Source organism: Psammomys obesus, unplaced genomic scaffold (genome assembly GCF_907164565.1).
Source record: "Psammomys obesus unplaced genomic scaffold, mPsaObe1.curated_primary_1811, whole genome shotgun sequence".
Taxonomy (NCBI): Eukaryota; Metazoa; Chordata; class Mammalia; order Rodentia; family Muridae; genus Psammomys; species Psammomys obesus.
This window is the reverse complement of record NW_026596117.1, coordinates 10044889-10065552: the sequence shown is the minus strand read 5'-3', so window position 1 is coordinate 10065552 and position 20664 is coordinate 10044889. Positions and strand designations below refer to the sequence as shown.

Sequence of the window (20664 nt, the reverse complement as noted above, 5' to 3'; positions counted from 1 at the left end):
TAAGTTGCCAATAGATTCTTTTAAATTTAGGTCCTAAATGGTATTAGAAGTTAATACAGCAATAGGATATACCAATAAAATGTTCTTGGTTGCTAGGCCATGCCTTTAAGGCCAGCACTTAGGAGGCAGAGGCTGGCTTAGTCTACCTTGTGAGTTCCAGACCAGTTAAGGGCTAAATAGTGAGACCCTCTCTTAAAAAAGTTTTTTTAATATAGATTTAAAAATTTCAAATAGTATTTATTTAAAAAAAAAAAGCCAGGCATGTCGGGGCATGCCTTTAATCCCAACAAATTAATCCCAGGCATAGGCAAGTGGATCTCTGGGAGTAGAACCAGCCTGGGCCAAATAAAGATTTTCTGAACAGCAAGGGCTACATAGAGAGCTCCTGTATCAAAATAAACAACAAAACACAAAATACCACCAGGGATCAATGCAAACAAAAACTGCAACTCCTAGTTTCCTTAAAAGCAAAGGAGACTTTCTTCTAAATCCTATTCACATATATCAGAGAAAATAAGATTTATCAAGTATTATAATTATTCCAGTTCTTAACTTGTTCATACTTAACTATTCACTTACCAGTTAAGTACTTACTGGTTCAAAATAGAGCTCATTTTCAATTATGTCATTTAATTATCATCAAGTTGTTTTAAAAATAGAGCTTCTTAAACTCATAAAATCAAGTATGTCCAAAAGGATGCAAAAATTTGAAATGTGGTTCTTAATTATCAAACTTAAATACAAAATAATTTTAATACTTATGGCATTTCTTTTTAATATTTCCTTAAATCTAACTTTTGTGGTACACAAAAGATGATTTTCCACAGACACGCAAATGGTCGTCATGCAAATTAAATGGGCTACAGTATACACTACAAAATATAGGGAGTAAGTTTATTTTGGAAAATAAAGTTATTGTAGTAGAGTACCTTCTACGATTTTTGCCTGTGTAACAACATGGAATAGCCAAATAAATTTCTCTAAGTACTCAATTTTCCACATTAATGTATTATACTTATTTTTACAAAAATTTAGTCTGGACCTGAAGCTGTGTCTCAGGAGTTAACCAGCACTTGTTCTTTCAGAGGGCACAGGTTCCATCCCAGCACCCAACTTTGGCCTCAAAGCAGCACACAGTTCCAGTTCCAGGGGATCCGACAACCTTTGAAGATACCAGGCATGAACGTGGCACGCTTACATACATACAGGCAAAACACCCTTATTAAAAAAGAAAAGAAGAAGAAAATTAGTCTGTTTGAAAGTTGCCTTTCGTCCAAAAAGCAAGCATATGTATAACTGTTAATTTCTCACAAGAAAATATAATCTAATAACATACTTCCGAACAGTAGAGTAACAGGACTATAAACTTTAGTTTGTAAAAAGGGAAAGTGTCATTTTTACAACAAACTATAGAACTTACCACACAAAATCTATACAGTAAGTAAGGAATTTTTCTACTTGGAATTTACAAGAAACCAATGGCAAAATTCAGCCATGTCTAGTTTTTCATTTCAGTCACTGAAATGTTATGTCTCTGTCTCTTTCCCTCTCTCCTCTACCTCTCCCCGCTTCCCTCCTCTGCAACATCTACTCCACGCTCAGACATACTTGGGCCAGGTGGATGGCTCAGAAAAAGGAACTGGGCAGCACTCCAGAAAACCCAAGTTCGATCGTGGGACCCACATGATGGAAGGAGAGAAACAACTTAGGAAAAGGTGTCCTTTGACTTCCTCAAGCATGCTGTCCAAACACACACTTTAAAATGAGTAAGAAAACACAAACAAGCCAGCTATGATTTTTTTTTAAGAGGGCCTTCTAGGAACAACAAAAGGACAATCTAACAAGATTTCATGTTATAGCATCAAACTTATGCTATTTAGTGACCAATAAACCCTGCTTTTAAGGACTCTCCCTATGTTGGGCGTCATAAATATTGGTAACTTATCCACCTGCATCTTGACACCTATCATGCAGCCACCTTTAGTTACAATGCAACCTCGTGGCTTCCAAAAAAATCTTTCACTGACTCTCGGGACCACGCTAGGAGGTGGCGAGGCGGGTGCACTTGAATTTCACTGAAGGTCACTGGGTGCAGGCAGGTGACCTGGGAGACCACACAGCCCGGAGGAGCCCAAGCCAGACCGGGGAGGGTCTGGAAGTCCGGCGGACCCTAGCGAGAGCAGCCCAACCTCCTCAGGTCGCCACCCATGGCACCCGCCGCCTCCCGCGAGCTCCCATCCCACCTTTTCACCACAGCGCGTGGAACGCACTTTCCAGCCGAGCGGCAGACGCCCAGCAGCCGTAAAAAGGCCGCGCAGCCCGGCCTCTCGCGTCCATCTTCCGCCGCCCGTGACGTCACGACAGCGTCGGGGGCGGGGCCACCGCCGACCGGGCTCCGCCCAGGAGCGCAGCGGAGGTCCTGCACGGTCTGGATCGCGTTTGGAGCAGTACGTTTAGGCTGCGCGTTCAGACCTCAGATACACGCCGAGCGACGTACCTGTGTGTGTGCGTGCGCCTGCGTGAGTTTATGCGTACCATGTGCGTGGAGGCGCCGACGGATTCCCGGGAGCTGAAGTCACAGGTGGTTGTGAGCCATCAGGTGGGTGCTGGGAACCAAGAAGGGACCTCAGGGAGGGCAGTGAGCTCTCGTGACAGCAGGGACGTCGCTCCAACACACTTGAAATCTGAGCCGGAGTCGCCTCGTTTCTAAAGGAGGGTTAAAAATATCCCAGAAGCCCGACGTGAAGAGATTACCGCCAGATTCGAGAGTGACTGGCCTTATTTCCTCCACTGGTGAGACCGTCGCTGCAGGGGTGAAGCCCTTGCAGTCCATAAACCTACTATATATTTGAATGTGTTTCCAAGGGCGACAATTATCACAATAAACGCGAAGGGCCACAACTGCGGTGAGTTACTGTGCAGAGAGGAAAGGAGCAGAGATTTTTGTTTCTGTGTTCCTGATGGGAGGAAAGGTTGGTGCAGCTATGCACCCTTCCAGGGTGCCTTAAAAGGCAGAGAGGAGTGTGTCCTTAGCTGCTGGGGACCAGAAGCTGTCGTACCGAAGTGTGCAAGAAATACTCATTTGGAAACTGCTTTCTTCCTGTGTACTACGGGAATCCCCACACATTTTTAGTGTTTTACTTGTTCTAGTTAGCTTTCTAGTGCTGTGATAAAACATGACCAAAAAGTAACTTGGGGAACTCAAGGCCAAAATCTGGAGGCAGGACCTGAAGCAGCCCGTGGAGGCATGCTGGTTATTGGTTTGGTCAGCCAGCTTTTCTTTCTTTCCCTTTTCGGGGAGTGTTTAATTATTTTCTGTGTTTGGGTGTTTTAGCATGTTTGTGCACCACATGCGTGCTTGTTGCCTGAGGGCAGAAGAGGATCTTATTGTGGGATCATCTGTTAGTCAGTTATGAGTCACCCTGTGGGTAGTGAGGATTAAACCTGGGTCCTCTGGAAAGAGGAGTCATTGGTCTTGAACCCTGGACCACGTCTCCTTCCCTCAGGCTGTTTTCTTATACAGCCCAGGCCCACCTGCCCAGGGGTGCCATTGCCCACGCTGAGCTGGGCCATCCCGCATCAATAATTACCCAAGAAAAATGCCCAATGCAACGTAGGCGGTTTCTCAGTTGAAGTTTCCTCTTTCCACATGACGCCAGCTTGTGTCAAGTTGACAACTAGCTAGCACACTTGTCTCTCTATAGAAATCACACCATCTTTTATATGCCCAATGCTCTTACCTTCGCTTGTTCACTTTTTTAGCTACATCAGAACTGCCTGGGCTGATTTTAAAGGTGGATTCCAATTCATTGTCCCCAGAAGCTTTCAAGTTTTTCTAGCCAGGGACTTAAGTTTACACTTTTAAAACTATTATCTTAGGTTTTGAACTGCTTTTTCCTGAAGCATTTAGGTAATGCCTCTCAGTATTGCATGGCTTTAAGGCTAACTCAACCCTTAACCTTCATCTTTCGGATGTCTGCTTTCTGCTTGTTTTTTTGGTTTGTTTTTCTGATATGGCTTCACAGTATTGCCCATGTTGACCCAGAGGTTGAAGAACCTCCTGCCTTAACCTCCCTCCAATGAGCTGGGATTAAAGGCTGTATCAATCCTAGCCATTTCCCTGTTAGCGCAAGGATTTCCATTCAGGGATTTTAGCTTGGTTGGTTTTCTCCAGGGATTAAAGAATTTAAAAGACAGCAAACCACTCACAGCAAGCAAGTTTTATTAAAAGCCAAGTGTATACATGCTCCCTCACACACAAAGACTCCAGGACAAGCGAGAGGGGATTCTGAAAACCAAAACCAAGTCCCCCTTACCCATTCTCCCTGGACGTTTAAATGTTTTCAGTGGTGGAGTGGGTTCCCCTCTCCTTATTAAGGGCCAACTTTAACAAGAGAGCCCCATGCACACATAGCTTTATGCAAGCAGAGACAGGTCCTGGACTGACCTTGACAATGTCAGCCAGGGTGAAAAACACCCAATGGGCCTTTGTTCTGCATGAAGAAGGCATACTGGTGCCTCTTTTTCTATCTGTCTGCCTATTGGGGTGCTTCAGTAATTTGTGGTTTCCCGTTTCCTTTCCAATTTCTTCTTTTCCTCCTACTGGCTTTGGGCTATCTCATGTTAGATGCTTTTCTAGAGTGTAATGATCCGTGATCATCCATTTCTATTTCAAAGCTTTCAAAAAGAAAAAAAAATAAAAAATCCAAGAAGGGTTGCAGAGGGATGGTGTGTCTCAAATCAATACCTTTTCAATACTGTTTCAGTTGATATAGCATGGGCTCACCTGAAACTCCAGACCCCAGTGCCCCAAACTCTGTGGTCCTAGCCACAGCAAGGCTTGTGGGTTTTTTAAATTTCATTTTTCAATCAAGTCATAAGTACAAGGTTTATATGCTTATATGGACAAAAGTGACTTCATCCAAGCTAGCATCAAGGATGGCGACACGTTCCTGCTGCAAAGCTGCACAGCCATCTTTAAATGTTTTGTCTCCTTTTGCTGGGAAAGTTGGCAGGAATAGACCAGTGTTACCCAGGAGAATCTACTGGTTAGTGGTCAGATCTAGCTGAGTCCAAACTGAGGCAGTTGTCTCTCTAGCCTGACCACTCATAGCAGGTTCCTACTCCCTACCCCCATTGTCTTAGTTAGGGTTTCTGTTGCTGTGAAGAGACACCACGACCACAGCAACTCTTACAAAGAAAAACATTTAATTGGGGCTGGCTTACAGTTTCAAAGATTTAGTCACTTTTTTTCAGAGTTGTTTGGAGCAATGAATTTCATTTTAGAAGGGATATTTTCCTAAAGCAATAAGCAAGCTTGTTGTTACTTAGCATGAAAAATAGTGAGGGAATCACTGTCCTGCCCAACAACCCATTGTGTCCATAAATCTCTCTGGGCCTGTCTCCCTCACCCCTGGGGGACTTTGCTGCAGTGTAAACTGACTTGTACTAACACTATTCCCTTTCGCCCAGGAACTTCAGCTACATATAGATAATAACCACTCCCTGTCCTGTAGTGTTTCTTATAACCATATAGGCTACACTATCTAAGTCTAATTCCTGATAATGCATGCTGCCCTAACTGCAGCAAAATATCAAAAGCCCTCTGCATATTCATGAGCACATTCTGCCCATTTCACAGTTTCTCTCCTCCCAATCCTTACTCCCTCCCTCCTCCCAGTTTCTCACCGCTCACTCAGAAGTAAACAGCACTGCTGCCTTCAAAATTTCATTTTCAAAAACAAATTAGAAAACTTTTTTTTTTCTCCCTGTATGGAGAACAACCCACAGCCAAGCTTTAGGTTTCCAAGTGAGTGAATTAAGTACATCACAAGAGCCAAACAACAACCAGCAGATAGACTGGTCAGTCAGACAGGGGACCTCCTGGTAGACAGTCTGGGGCACACCACCCCTTCCCGGGTAAGACTTCCTAAGCCTTTGCCAGAGGCATGCTTATATTCTGGGATAAGCTTGGGGCTTCAGTGCAGGGAGTGATTCACCCTCAGCTGTGTTCGGGACAATCTCTTTACTCACCTTCTGTTCCCAAGGACACAGTATTTTCCTTAGTGGGCTGTTTTGCTCTTCTTTCCCTCTTTTCACAGGGCTAGAGCCCAGCCTGGCCCTGGACCCGTTTTTTTTTTTTTTTTTTTAAGACCCTGGAAGACTTTTAAAAAAAAACTTATTACAATTTATCCACTTTGTATCTCTGCTGCTGCTGTAGCCCCTTGTCTCCTCCCAGCCCACCAACTCTCCCCCTTCTCTCCCTATGCCCTTACCCTAATCCCCTGATAGGGGTAGACTGCCTCCCCTTCTATCTGACCCTAGCTTATCAGGTCTCATCAAAGCTGGCTGCTTTTTCTTCCTCTGTGGCCTGGTAAGGCTGCACCCCACAAGGAGAGGTGATCAAAGAACCAGCCACTGAGTTCATGTCAGAGACAGTCCCTATTCGCCTTAACTAGAGAACCCGCTTGGACACTGAGCAACCTATGAGCTTCCTCTGAGCAGCAGGTCTAGGTCCTCTCCATGCACTCTTTGGTTAAGAGTATAGGTCTCTGCAGGGCCCCTGAGTGAAGGAATTTTGGCTCTTCTCTTTGTGGAGTTCCTATCCCTGCCAGGTCTTTCTATCTCCCTCTTCTTCCATAAGGATTCCGGAACTCTGCCCAAAGTTTGGTTATGAGTCTCAGTATCTCCTTTGATACTCTGGCGGGTAGATTCTTTCAGATGTCTTCTGTGGTAGACTCCTGTCCTGTTCCCTGTCTTCTACTTCCACTGTCTATCCCATTTGCCCTTCTGAATGAGGATTAAGCATCTTCCCTAGGGTCCTCCTTGATGTTTAGCCTATATTATATGGCTAATATCCACTTATAAGTTAGTATATACCATATGTGTCAGATGTAGGTGATGATCTTTTCCAGTCTGTAGGCTGTTCTTTTGTTCTGATGACCGTGTCCTTTGATTTACAGAAGCTTTTCAGTTTCATAAGGTCCCATTTATTGATTGTTGATCTTAAAAGCCTGTGCTGTTGGTGTTTTGTTCAGGAAGTTTGTCTCCTGTGCCAATAAGGTCAAGGCTCTTTCCTACTTTTTCTTCTAACAGATTTAGTATGTCTAGTTTTATGTTGAGGTCTCTGATTAAAGTTAAAGTCTGACTCTGATTAAAGTTAAAGTCTGACTTGGACTTTAACTTTGTGCAGGGTGATAAATTTGGGTTTACTTGCATTTTTCTACATGTAGACACTAAGACAAACATGCTTAGGAAGCCCGTGTTGTTATGTTTATGTGGAATGTATGCAATTTATCTTGTTCATTCAAATGCTGATTTCTCTACCGAACTATCTGGTTTCATCACATTGTATTGTGATTTTTATTCTAAGTATCACCAGTCTCAAGTTTGTGTAAACATGCCACCATTTGTTATCTGTATTGTCAATAAAACAACCAGCCAATGCTGAGCAATGGAGAAAATACGATGGAACATCCTGGTCTGGAGGGGAGGAGAAGGAAGTGGGAGGAGTTGGTGGAGAGAGTGGCAGGAGAGTACTTGGAACCATGAGGAGAGATGAACCAGACCGGAGATGACTAAAAGTAAGTATAATGTGGGAAATCTGAATGGGAAGAAACTATGCAAGCTTGGAGGTTTAGGATGGAATAACTATTGCCTAGCATTGTGCTCTAGATTAATTAAATAAATCCTAGTCTCTGTGTGGTGAGTTGGGTATACAGCTGGTTTAGGAATAACCGCTGTTTAAAAGATAAATCAATAATAAATATTAATAATCAACAACAAGCCTGCAAGATGGCTCAATGAGAAGGGCACTTGCCACCAAGCAGAAGGACTTGAGTTTGGTCCACACAAGATAGAAATGTCTCTCACAGATTATCTTCTGGTCTTTACATGTACAGGCACACATAGGCTTGCACTCACAGAAAATGTTACAAAACAATTACGCACAAAACACACACACAGTGAACTGGAGAGATGAGTCAACAGTTAAAACCACTTGCTGCTTTTCCAGAGGACCCAAGATCTGTTCCTAGCACTCATGTCAGGCAGCTCAAAAATCACCTATAACTGCAGGTGCAGGGAAGCTGATGCCTATTGCTTCTAAAGGCACCTATATTTATATGCATGCATGTACACACACAGTCTAGCTGGGGCCTTCTAATAAGACCCTGTCAGAAAGACAGACAGGAGTTAAATGATGAACACATTTCAGATCGAACTGAGAAGGCCAAATCCACCTACTTAGTGAGCTTAAACAGAACATGGCAATTTATTAATATATGTACAGCGTATGTGCTGACCCTGTCTCAAAGTATGTATCACAACTGGGTTAATGGTGCATGGTGTGGTTTATTGTCCAGCTGCACAAAAGGCAGTAAGAACATTGATTTAAAAAGAACGGAAGAGATGCTTTTCTCAAGAAAAAAGCCACACTGTTGGATTCTTCTGAGAAACAAGCAATAGGATGTAAACACCTGTGTGGATGGAGTCATTAAAGGAAATTCCTCATGAGATTAGTCAGAAATCTCCAGGCCAGACCTGAATTGGACCTCTACAACCAAGCAGGCTGGGAACTTGGGAGGATTTTACTCCACAGCCTTTATAAAGAATCCAGGCTTTTCAGAGTGCTGCCCCAATCGTTCTGCCCGTCTGTCTGTCCCTGTCCCACTAGTTTTCCCTTTTCTAGACAACTAGACAGTTGAAATTAGTCACTGTGTAGCATCTCAGTCTTCTTTCACATCTAAAGCTTGTGTCACTTCACAGTCTGTTCTAACACTGGGTAGGACCGGGCTGTCTAGATGTGCTGATTCAGCCATTTGTAACTTTGTTTGGGATTTCCAGACCCTTGGAACACTTTGAACATTGAACCATGCCTCTAGTGTTTCCAAATAAATTGTTCTACATCTTGATGACTCAGCATTCTGTTTTCTAATTATTTTACTGCCCTCCTACTTGGCATAGTTTGCCTGGCTCATAAGACATGGACTATTTATTAAAATGCCTGCATCAATTACTACTATTTTTAAAAAGCACACATGTAAACACATTTATTAGATATATTTGTCACCAAAAAAAGTCACAAAAAAGTGGGCTTAGATTTGTTTGTGACGTTAACTGTGTTCAAACACATTCTTTTCAGCATATAGTACTCTCTAGTTATATACATTTAAAGCACATAAAAGGTGGCTTGAAACTGGTAAAAAAAAAAGTTAACTTAATTCATAGTCAGAAACTTGTGAAATAAAAGGTAACGATGAAGAAATAATTAGGAAAGTTGTACGATTATCAAATGATCACAGTTATTATTTCCCTTTATAACAGTATCCCAATAAAACAAAATAAAAACTGTGGAAAACACAAAGTCAAATTAGAGATTTTGGTTTTAGTACCTTCCCTGAGTTTCTTTTAAAACATCAAATTCAAATAAGGCCATTTAAAAATTGACCTGAAGGCCTTACCCCTCCATGCTACCATGGGTAATGCATTTAAGGTGAAAGGCTACACCCACTGAAATGGCCCCAGTGCAGGGCCACCTCAGCCACTGCAGCAAATGACCTTAAAGTAGTAACTTATTTTGACCTGCTACTATGTAACACACGAAACTGTATACCAAATGTAGACTAATAATTTCAGTAATTAATAAATATTATACTTCTAAGTGGGTTTGGAAACTATACAGTAAAATTTGGCAACAATATAGAAATAATTATTTTTGCATGTGAAAAATCTTACACAAGTAGGAGTTAGTAAATCACCTCAATCCACTAAATCTGCATCATTAAAAAAAATAAAAACTCACTAGAGCTAACCAAACAAAGTAGAAAAAAACATGATTCTGAGCTGAGCTTGGGTACAGGCAATCTAATACCTAAAACAGTGGTGTCTGCTTAGCCTTTAACAAAGTCAGCCCTCTTATGTTTCTTTTTGCTCAATTTAAATGTATACATGACTGTAAATGATCCAACACTCCATTCAAAGAGCCAAGTTTAATCAAATTAAGGATAAAAGCTTACTTGGACTTAAATTTGTTTCATATTTTCACTGTACTAAGTTATTTGCTGGGATAAATATTATTGAGCACATTTTCTAATCAAGTATAGAAAAAAAAAGGCTCCAGATATAGTTTTCAGTCGTTCTGGTGCATCCCACAGAGATGGAAAAGGTCTGCAAACCTACCCTCCAGCACAGTGAAACTGCAAACTAATTTAGTAGAAGCTAATTAACATTAGCTTCTCAAAAGCTACTGACCATGCACTGTAGAAACGCAGGGGAAAATCGGTATTTTTCAACATCTCAGGTACGACATGTACTGACAGCCCTACTATGTATGTACCACGTGTACGAATGCCTCACAAAACAAATGGGGATTCCCAGGCGGAGAAAGATACTTTCTTATCTGGAGGCAGGAAAGCCAGATTGGCCTTGAATTTTAGATTCTCCTGCCTCAGCTTCCCAAGTATTTTTCATGTTTTTCTTTAAGAGTTGTACACTGGTCCCCAGAACCACAAATATGAGTATGGTGGTGAGGGGGAAGAACCTAAGATCAAGGCCATAATTACAGGCTTGACTGTACAGACTAGAGACCTCTGGGGCACAATGCACTCAACGAATTCAAAATTTTCATGAGACTTTACAAAGCCCCCTGCCCTGTGTATATAACATCCCTTACTCTAACCTCTTCAAGCATGGGCCTGGGAAATACCACTAACCTCTGGCCTTCTCTTAGGTGAAAAGAGTCAACCCTTGTATAAAAAGCATCCCTACATGTTTTATTTCATGTAATCATCATGGTTCAATTATAGCAATTCAGTAACCTCAGACAATCTCAAAGCTTATAAAGGTATACATACAGAAGCACGTGGCATCCACTTTACTTTGTACCAACTGAGTAACAGTACGTGAACCACTTCTCCATCACCTGTCAGTTTTGAAGCATCTGTCCAGGCAGCTACCACTCCAGTTCCACAGGGTACTGCCCAGTGAGGCAAGCCGTACAGTGTCCCGTCTTCTCAAAACATTCCAGACCATTTCCATTTGCCTGAATTGTAATGTCATGTTTTTTCACGTTCTGTTTCCTGAATTTTAACTCTTGCTGCACGGACGAAACCAGTCCTTCCACTGACAGATATATAACACTATTTGCTCCTGCAGCAGGAAAGGGAGATGTCAACAGCTTTGTCTTTAGAAAGAAAACATGCTTCACCAAAGCACAGGTACATTCAGCATGAAACTTTCTTTTAGCCTTCCTGAAAGAGGAAGCTGATGTGATGACAGATGGTCTGTAATCCCAGTTTCTTGGAAAGTGGAGGCAAGATGATCACAAGTTCAAGCCAACCAGGACAACTCAAACTTTTAAAAGAAGGAAAGTACTGGGGGATATGGCCTAGTGATGAAGTGTTTACTTGAAATGCAGAAATCTCTTCATTCAATTGTGTGTGTGTGTAGGATAAAACACTTTCTCTTCTGATCTGGCTTTAACCTACAAAGGAATGTACTCCATTCCTTTCAGAATTGTGTTCAATGTTATAACTGAGGGTTGTTTTGTTTTGTTTTGATTTGTTTTTTTGAGACAAGGTCTTAGTCTGTAGCACTGGCTAGCCTGCAAATGCCTTTGTAGCGCAGGCTGGCCCTCAACTCTGATCAGGCTGCCCTGGCATCCAGTGTTGGATTCAAGGCATGTGTCACCACACAAAATAGGAACTGCAATCGTTATGCTTCAATGTTTTCTAGAAGGTAACTGTTAGTGAATGGTTTCCCTCCGGGTGTATGTGTGCGTGCACACGTGTGTACACGTGTCTGTAGAAGCCCAAGGTCTCAGAATCTGGCTACCCCATGCTGAACTCTAAAATTATGTACAGATGGACCATACCCACTCTGCATTTATGAATTCAACTCTGGTTCCCCAAAACTTGCATGGCAAAAACTGTTAACTGTTGAAATTAGCTCCCTGGCACTCAAATTAATCTTCTAACTATTTGCTATTTTACACAAAAGTACACTTAAAATTTAAAACAAACAATTAAAATTTACAGAAATTTTAATACCTACCGAGGTACTCTGCAAGACATTCAAATTCTGGTTTATTGGCTATAAGCTCTTCTTTTGTGGGAATGTTTATTCCCATGAAGCAAGGGTATTTTATTGGTGGTGAAGCGACACGAATGTGCACCTTGGAAAGAAATGATACCATATACTCAGAGCAAAAATAATTACACATTTTTTCCACTGATAAAACTGTCTTACTGAACATTCAGTAACAATATGAGCAACAAAGTAAGCTTTAAAGTTTTTCTTCTTTAAAAAAAAATTAAAAAAAAAAAGTTAGTTTTATTCCTGTTATTAGCCTGCATGTATGTCTGAACACCTGAGCACCATGCGAGCATGTGATGCTCAGGTCAGAAGAGGGCATCAGATTCCCTGGACTGGAGTTAGGGATGGTTGTGAACCACCATGTGGGCACCAGAAACTAAACCTGGGGTCTCTGCAAGAGCAACCAGTGCTCTTACTCACTGAACCATCTCTCCAGCCTATGAATTTTTGTCTTTTTCTTTTGTTTTTTTGAGACAGGGTTACTTTGCTCTGTGTAGCCTTGGCTGTCCTGGAACGCTCTTTGTAGAACAGGCTGGTTTGGAACTCAGAGACCTGCCTGCCACTGCCTCCCAAGTACTGGGATTAAAGGCGTACCCACACCATGCTTTGTGAATTTTTTCTTAATGAGCAATTTTTTTTCTCCTTATCTTTGGCTTCCTATTGAATGACTGTACATTCCTAGAACTACTTTTGTTTTGCTTTAATACGTAAATTGTACTTTGCCATATTGGGCATAATCTGCTGGGTTATAATGACAATCTGAAGAGTTGTAACATGGCTCCTCTGTCTACTACTGTTTCTGCCCTTCCTGTTAGTCCCATTTACATAGTCATAACCAAGATGCACATTTTCTTTTAATCTTTCACACTGTAAGAACAACCAGCCTGTCTTATGCAATCTTCATAAGGTTTTAATGGCCACATCACATTTCATCACACCGGCAGGCATGTCACTTTACATATTCAATCTGTTTGCAAGTTATTCGGGTATCAATTCTTTTTTAGTACACCAACAGATGCTGAGTTTATTATATTCTGTTTTCATTCTATAATTGTCATAGAACTCAATAGTGAGGTTACCAGAACCATAATTGGCCACACACACACACAAAAAGCTGGAAAACCCTTGTAATTCTTGAAATGTTCTAAATGTAGGCCATCCTTTTTGCTTTCTATCTTTTCATATTCATTCAGCTAGTTATTCACTATAAAAGGCAGTTTGTTTTTGTAATTTAAAAGTTGGAATAAACGCTGAAATTTAAAAATACAACTTAATAAATGAATAAATGGAGATAGTGCAGGCTTTGTTTCAGACTGCTACAAGAAAGTAAACATTTTAATAAACAGAGTCATACAAATTTGCTGGGTTTTGCAAAGAATGTAAGTTACTTTTAAGCAGTAACATGACATGCTGAATAGTTTCATGTCAACTTCAAGTCATCTGAGAGGAAGTAACCTCAACTAAGAAAATGCCTCCATAGTTCCAGTTGGGAGATGGGAAATACCTTGTAAGATAAGTGGCTGATGGGGAGGCCCAGCCCACTGTGAGTGGTACCATTCCTGAGCTGGTGGTCCTGGGTTCTACAAGAAAGCTGGCAGAGCAAGTGATGGGTAGCAAGCAAACCAGTAAGCAGCTCCATTGCCTCTGCATCAGCTTCTGCCTTCAGGTTCCTTCTCTGACTTCTTAAACCTAGCAACCTTTTGTCCCCCAACTTGCTTTTAGGTCACAGTGTTTCACTGCAGCAGTAGAAACCCTAAGACCCATGATGTCTAAAGGAACATTATATATATTATATATACAAAACATTATTTCAAAAATACTATACTGTAAAAAAATGTCTGAGCTATTTTACTTTGTTTTTTTTTTTTAGAGGGATTATCAGCAGCCACAGGCAACCTTGAAGACTTGATTCTCCTGCCACTACCTCCCAAATGCTAGGAGTGACCTTCTATGTTTAGCTTTTCAATCTATTAAAGATTAATAGCGAGCAAATGTTCTTCATACTGCTGCCCAGCTATCGAGAAGCAATCTGCCAGGCAAGGTTAAATTTCAATCAACTATCCTCTTGGATACTGCACTTGTTATGCCAGTGTCACACGGTTAATTATTGGCACTTCAGCATGTTTCAACATCACTTACCTCTTTTGCACCAGATTCTTTGAGGAGTTTTATAATGGGTGAGATGGTATTGCCTCTCACAATTGAATCATCTATGAGAACAATTCTTTTGCCTTTAAAGTTGTCAGACAACACACCAAACTTTTTTGCAACACCAAGTTGTCTTAACCTCATGTTTGGCTGAATGAAGGTTCTTCCAACATATCGGTTTTTACACAGCACCTCCACATATGGCAGCCTACACTGAGGGAGAGAAAACAAATGCACAATTAGTAGAAATATTGGGTTAAGATGATACCTTTTTGGGTTAAGAGGTATCCATCCATTCCTCCCGGTAACATCTTTATAACACATGCACATTGCTTCATTCAGAAGCTAAGTGAGGGTGCTCATCTATATTGCCACTAAATGCTGTACATATTCATGGTGCTGGCCTCCAGCTCAGCAGCGTTTCTGCCTCAGCTTCTCCAGTGCTGATATCACAGGCATATGCTACCACAAGGAGTTGCTCTCTTTTTAAAAACACCAGTAGGGGCCGGACTGTCAAGTTATGATGTTAGACCAGAAGTGTCCCTTGTGCAACTCCATGATTGTATTCCAAGGGAAGGAAGGAAGAAACTCACAAAGGAATTAATACAAGAGATGAAAATGCTAAAAAACAAGATGGGCACATTACCAAAAGTTAGCCAACCTCAAGGTCAACATTGTGTGTGTGTGTGTGTGTGTGTGTGTGTGTGTGTTGAAAACAGAAGACCAGAAGAAGAGGAAGAAGAGATCATAAGGAAAGGTGGAAACAGGGTAATAGAGTGCATGTGATATACTAGCACAAAGGGGAACTATTATGAGTCAAGCAAAAGTGCAAAACAAAAGAAGGGCAATGGGATGGCATGAGTAAGGACAGGGTAAAATCACATGCATATGGAAAAGTCACAATGGAACCCTTTATTTTGTAATGCTGTTAAAAATTAAAAATAAGGGCTAATATTCTAATCTATGAATAATTAAAAACTGCCGCGGGGGAGGTCACATGGCCCTCCTCTCACTATGCTAGAAGCTTTTTTTTTGTATGACACAGGGTGATATTTAAAAATAAAGGGCTGCCAGCTGAAGCTGGGGCAGAAAAACAGAAGCAGGAGATAGAAGGAGAAGGGAACAGGACAGGAAAAGAACAGGGAGATAGAGAGAGACAGAGAGAGATCCATGTGGCAGGGACAAAATGGCAGGGAAGTTGGGTTAAGTTTCAAAGGCTAGCTGACTGTCCCAGCAAAAAGGCCAACAACCTTATACTATACAGATATCTCCATGGCTTCTTTGTTAGCCCCCAAGCAGAGCCCCCCAAAGCCTCCACAATATCTGGTGCCCAAGACCCAGATGAGGCACGAAATCCGGGCAAGGGCAGACATCACCCCAGCCAATAGAGCACCCAGACACATGTTCCAGACATGAGACCTGGACGAGAATCCAGGCGTATGCGTGTGGAGCAGAGATGTGATGGCGGGTAGCTTGCCTTTTCATTTTGGGCAGGGGAGAAAGCAACAAGCATTTACATATCCTGCCAGCCTGGTGCCACTGGCACCAAAATTAACAACTGAGAACACAGGGACACACCTCATAGCCAGTTGATATGGTGTGTGTGTGTGTGTGTGTGTGTGTGTGTGTGTGTGTGTGTGTGTCTCCCCAACAACTGCTTATTGTGTGCCTGCATGTGCTCGCATGGGCACAGGCATGCCACCGAGCCTGTGTGGAAGCAGGGTACGACTCACTTGAGTCAGTTCTCTCCTTTAATCGTGTGGGTCCTAGGAATCAAACTCATGCAGTCAACCTTGATAGCAAAAATCTTCACCCAATGAGCCATGACTCAGCCCACTTGTTGAAAAAATGTCTAGTAATTCATGCACAGGAATCAACATTAGACCCCAAATCTTTCCTTCTTAGGGTAAATTGGTGGATTTCCCTATGGTAGGTCACATTTCTTATTTCACTGCCAGAAGACCAACTCACTGAAAATAATTAAAAGTAAATACCTTTGCCGCGTACCCAAGAGCAGCAGGCGTAGCAGATTCTGGAACTGTGCTCACCAAGTCCGCCTCTACCGGTGCTTCTATCGCCAGCTGCTGACCACACCGGTACCGTACTGTATAAACCATTTGGTCTGGAATGTTTGGAAGAGAAAACAAATTGTCTTAACTGAGCATAACATTGCTATTCTACAAAGCTGGTGCTAGGATTTTATAGATTGGACAAAAGAAAAGGAATCCACACAGAAACAATAAGGTAGAAAAAAAAAAATCAAGCGCTTCAACCGTGTGGTATTTATAAAATTTCACCTTAATATGTATTAGAAAGTCATATTCTTTACTACTGAAAGAAAAACAAAAACGAAGAGCTGAAAGAAGGGCAATTACCACTTGTAGCTCAGTAATGTATTTACAGCATACAGCTACAGGCCTCCCAAGAGCCAAAGAAGCCACTGGGGCAGTAACTGTCATGTTCAATAAGATGCATGAAGATTACGCGAATAGTCAAAGAGAAGAAACGTACTTACCTTCAAACATACTATCTGGTCTTGCGAAATAAACATACTCAAAGATACAAAAAGCCACTGGGTCCCCTTCAGACCTTGGAATTATATCAAGAGTTTTGACACCATGTCTGGATATTTCTACAATTTCCCCAGGCTTGACTTCATGGCAGTATCTTAGAAAAAACACAAAAGACATTTGTGAAGGCTACCATTTTATACGACGAGTACATGCTAATCTTTAAAAGGCAGACAGAAAAACCGTTTAATTTGTTACCCTTAAAATGTAGAATTTTAAAAACAGGAAGTCATCTTTTATATATTTTTGAAAAATAAAGGGATCAGTAAACTCTCTCATTCAAGTGCCCAGTCAAATCTTGATATTGTATGAATCCTCTAGATAATCTATATTATCATTTCACTCTGAAAGTTACTGTCTTTTTTGAGAGAGAGAGAGAGAGGGAGAGAGAGAACACAAGAGAAAAAGTCTTTACCATCCCCTCTCTCTTTAATAGGGTTTCTCTGTTGCCTCCCAAGTGCAGGGATTAAAGGTATACACCAACACCACCGGCTTAATTAATTCTTAACAACATGACTTAAGGACACAGTGCATAAGAACACTAGTTTCTAAGACTTGACAACCTGAGTTTGATTGCTGGTGGAATTGACTTGCAAGTCGTCCTCTGACTTCTTTACAGATGCAAGCAAAATGGCATACCCAACCCCTCACAACACAAAATAAACAAAAACAGACAAAACAAAACAAACGAACAAAAAAAAAAAAAAAAAAAAAAAAAAACCCTCTCCCCAGCCTGCTCTCCAGGTACCAGAAATACATTGCAGTCAGCTTTTACTTGGATGCTGGGAATCCAAACTCAGGCCGAAACTTAAGCAGGAGGCACTTTACCAACTGAGCCATATCTCAGGTCCTATTTATAAAGTGCATCTTTGGCAGGTGAGTTGCTGCTAAGCCTCAACACCTGAATTTGAGCTCTAGGACCCAGAGTGTAAAGAGAGAATGGACTCCTACATCTGCCCCTCCCTACAGAATCAAATAAACTACATCAATCAAGTGAGCTAAGAATTGTGTCTCAACTCTAATTCCAGCTCTCAGGAGGCAAAGGAAGGAGAACTGCCACAGGTTCCAGGGTGGCCTAGGTTAGAGTGAGATCGGGAATCACAAACAAACACATACACAGGGAGGCAAAAAAAAATTAAGTAAATTCAAGTGAGACTAATGGCTTTTGAAAGACAGCATTTTCAGAATCAAAAGGTAGGATAGGGACATTAATGTCAGTACAATTGCTGTGCACACTATAGATAACAAAATACAGTCACGAAAAAGTCATGAAAAGGTAAAAAACTTTTTTGCTGGGTGGTAGGTAGTGTAGCACTCAAGAGGTAGAGGCAGGTGGACCTGAGTTCAAGGTCAGCCTGGCCTGCAGGAGTTCCAGGACAGCCAAGGCTACACAGAGAAACCCTGTCCTAAAACAATAACAACAAAAAAGTAAATCAGTGAAAAATATCTATCATCTCCTATAAAGCATTATCTCCACCCCTCATTTCTTTACCTTATGTTTTTTTAATTAAATTTTTATTTTTTATATTAATTAGTTTATTCACTTTGTATCCCAGCTGTAGCCCCCTTGCTCCCTCATCTCATCCCATGACCCTCTCCAAGTCCTCTGATAGGGGAGGTCCTCCTCCCCTTCCATCTGACCCAAGCTTACCAGATCTTATCAGGACTGGCTGCATTGTCCTCCTCTAGTGGCCTGGCAAGGATGCTCTCCCATTGGGGGCTGGGGGTGGGAGGTGGTGGTCAAAGAGCCAGCCACTAAGTTCATGTCAAAGACATGGACCTTGGAGCCTGGAGTCTCCTTTTTTCGTTTATTCCTATTATTCTTATATTTTGTCTTTTCACGGCATCCTTGATTTCTTGGATGTTTTGTGTTTGAAACTTTTCCAATTTTACTTTTTCTTTGGGAGATGTATCAATTTCTGCAATTGTATCTTCAGCACCTGAGATTCTCTTCTATCTCTTGCATTCTTTGGTGATGCTTACCTTTGACGTACCTGATCTTTTCTCTGAAGTTCTCCAGCTCCAGGGTCTTCTTTGTTTGTGTTTTCTTTATTGATTCTGTTTTCATGCCTTGCACCATTTCCTTTATCTGGGTGAATGTAGATTCCTGTCTTTTTATAATGATCTCTACACTTTTTTGTTCGTTTCCTGTCTATATGCTACTAATTGTGCCTCTACTTGTTTGGCCATATTTGCCTCTGTTTCTTTGAGAGATTTGTTCATTTCCTCTTTATGTCCCTCTAATAACTGGCTAAGTAGAGCTTTAAAGTCATTTTCCTTGTTTCCGATGAATTCGAATATCCACTGATTTTGGGGGTTGCTGGTAAAGCCACGATGTCCTGGTTTTTGTTGGATGTGTCCTTACACCAACCTCTGGCCACTTGCTTATTTGTAACCTTCACTGTTTGTTCCTGGATTCTGCAGTTCAGACTGGTATCGTCTTTCTCTGATGTCTGGATTATTCCACAGGGTGACAAGAAAGGTCCACTGGTTTGAGAGTGTGCATTGGTATTTCAGCTATTCCTAAGGGAGGAAGATCCGCTGGTGCAGAAGCACTAATGTGGGCGAGCAAGTGTGTGTATGGAAGTGTGCCTTAAAGGACAGGGTGCTAGAGAGTGTAGATGGCTTGAATGTGGAACAGGAGGTGGTGTAGGCGTAGGAGGGGTTGCAGGTACTGGCACTGTTCTTGGGCACAATGAGCATGTGCAGATTCCCTGAATACCTCAGTGGCCTACAGGCCTGTCATACTGTCCTTGTGGTATTCAGCTCTGTCTGGGCTCCAGGAGTCGTTTCCCTGGACTCCACTGGTAGACCCACACAACAGGGGCTTCAATGTTGAGAAAGCTCTCCTAAGAATCTCTATGTTGTCCACAGTGGGTGTGTGGTAAGAGGGATCCAATGTCTGGCTGCTAGGATAGAGGGACCCTGGATCTGGGGCTCTGCAGGCACTTACTTGAAGGTGCATTCACTCTCTAGCAGGTCTAACTGGAGGGCACACAGGGTTCCCCCTGTTCTCTACTCTCAGATTTGGGCCTGCTGGGTCAAATGCGGGTATAGCTCGGTGGTGCTGCAGCCACACAACCTGGAGATGGTATAGAGGTCCACTGGGAGTCCAACCACAACAGCAGAATTTGGGAGCTGGTACAGATGCCTGCTGAGAAGCCCTGGGGAGCCCCTACAGCGGTCCAAAGAGCTAAGTGGCTCAGACAGCAAGCTGCCCGCCACTGAGGGACTGGGCAGCCAGCACGGTTGCTGGTACAGCTGCTCACAGATCCAGGACCTGGAAGGCTGGTACAGTTGGCAGCCACCACTGAGGAACTAGGAGGCCCACCTCTGCTGTTTTGTCACCTGGGGGGAATTCTGTGCTATGAGCCGCAGGTGCTGCAAGCTGTATGCTCCTCCGAGGAGGGAGGCCGACAAGGGAAAGTGCAGGGGGATCGAATGCTTGCCACTCTCGGTTCCCAAAGAAGTCCGAGGGTGACCTGGACTCAGCTCACGGGTTGTCTCCTCTCACCCAGGAAGCCTCAATGTCCATGTTCTGGCTTCAGCTGCCCCTTTACTCACCAAGTTCGGAGTTTCAGATCCTCTGCCTCTCAGATACGGTGCGTGCTGGCCGCCACCATCTTGGATACCCCCTACCTCTTATATTTCTGATACAGGTTTGCACAAGCTGGTATTAAGTCCTGAGTTCCAAGTTCAAATAACTCTCCCCCTTTAACCTCCCCACTAGGCAGTTTTGGAGTACTAGGTGTACATCACCATACCCCTCTTTTATTTTTGGTGGGATTAGGAGTGTGAGAGACGGGGTGTGTGTGTGTGTGTGTGTGTGTGTGTGTGTGTGTGTGTGTGTGTG

General features: G+C 42.4%; 2 protein-coding genes across 5 annotated transcripts in view; both read right to left on the bottom strand.

The window, feature by feature from the left end:
- Positions 1–6143, bottom strand: part of Aasdh (aminoadipate-semialdehyde dehydrogenase) — a 31515-nt gene extending 25372 nt beyond the window's left edge. For 3 of the 4 annotated variants that reach the window (XM_055629202.1, XM_055629201.1, XM_055629204.1), the window contains exons 1-3: positions 6034–6143; positions 2244–2706; positions 1043–1218 (exon numbers count right to left, since the gene is read on the bottom strand). The gene's annotated coding sequence lies outside the window, so the exon portion shown is untranslated. The remainder of the gene's footprint in view (positions 1–1042; positions 1219–2243; positions 2707–6033) is intronic. The other variant, XM_055629203.1, reaches the window with a different exon arrangement.
- A 786-nt stretch (positions 6144–6929) lies between these two features.
- The window catches only part of Ppat (phosphoribosyl pyrophosphate amidotransferase), a 40546-nt gene continuing 26811 nt past the window's right edge, over positions 6930–20664 (bottom strand). The window contains exons 7-11 of the mRNA XM_055629207.1: positions 16757–16908; positions 16236–16363; positions 14233–14454; positions 12052–12172; positions 6930–11148 (exon numbers count right to left, since the gene is read on the bottom strand). Of these exons, the coding sequence (XP_055485182.1) occupies positions 10952–11148; positions 12052–12172; positions 14233–14454; positions 16236–16363; positions 16757–16908 (820 nt within the window). The 3' untranslated portion in view covers positions 6930–10951. The remainder of the gene's footprint in view (positions 11149–12051; positions 12173–14232; positions 14455–16235; positions 16364–16756; positions 16909–20664) is intronic.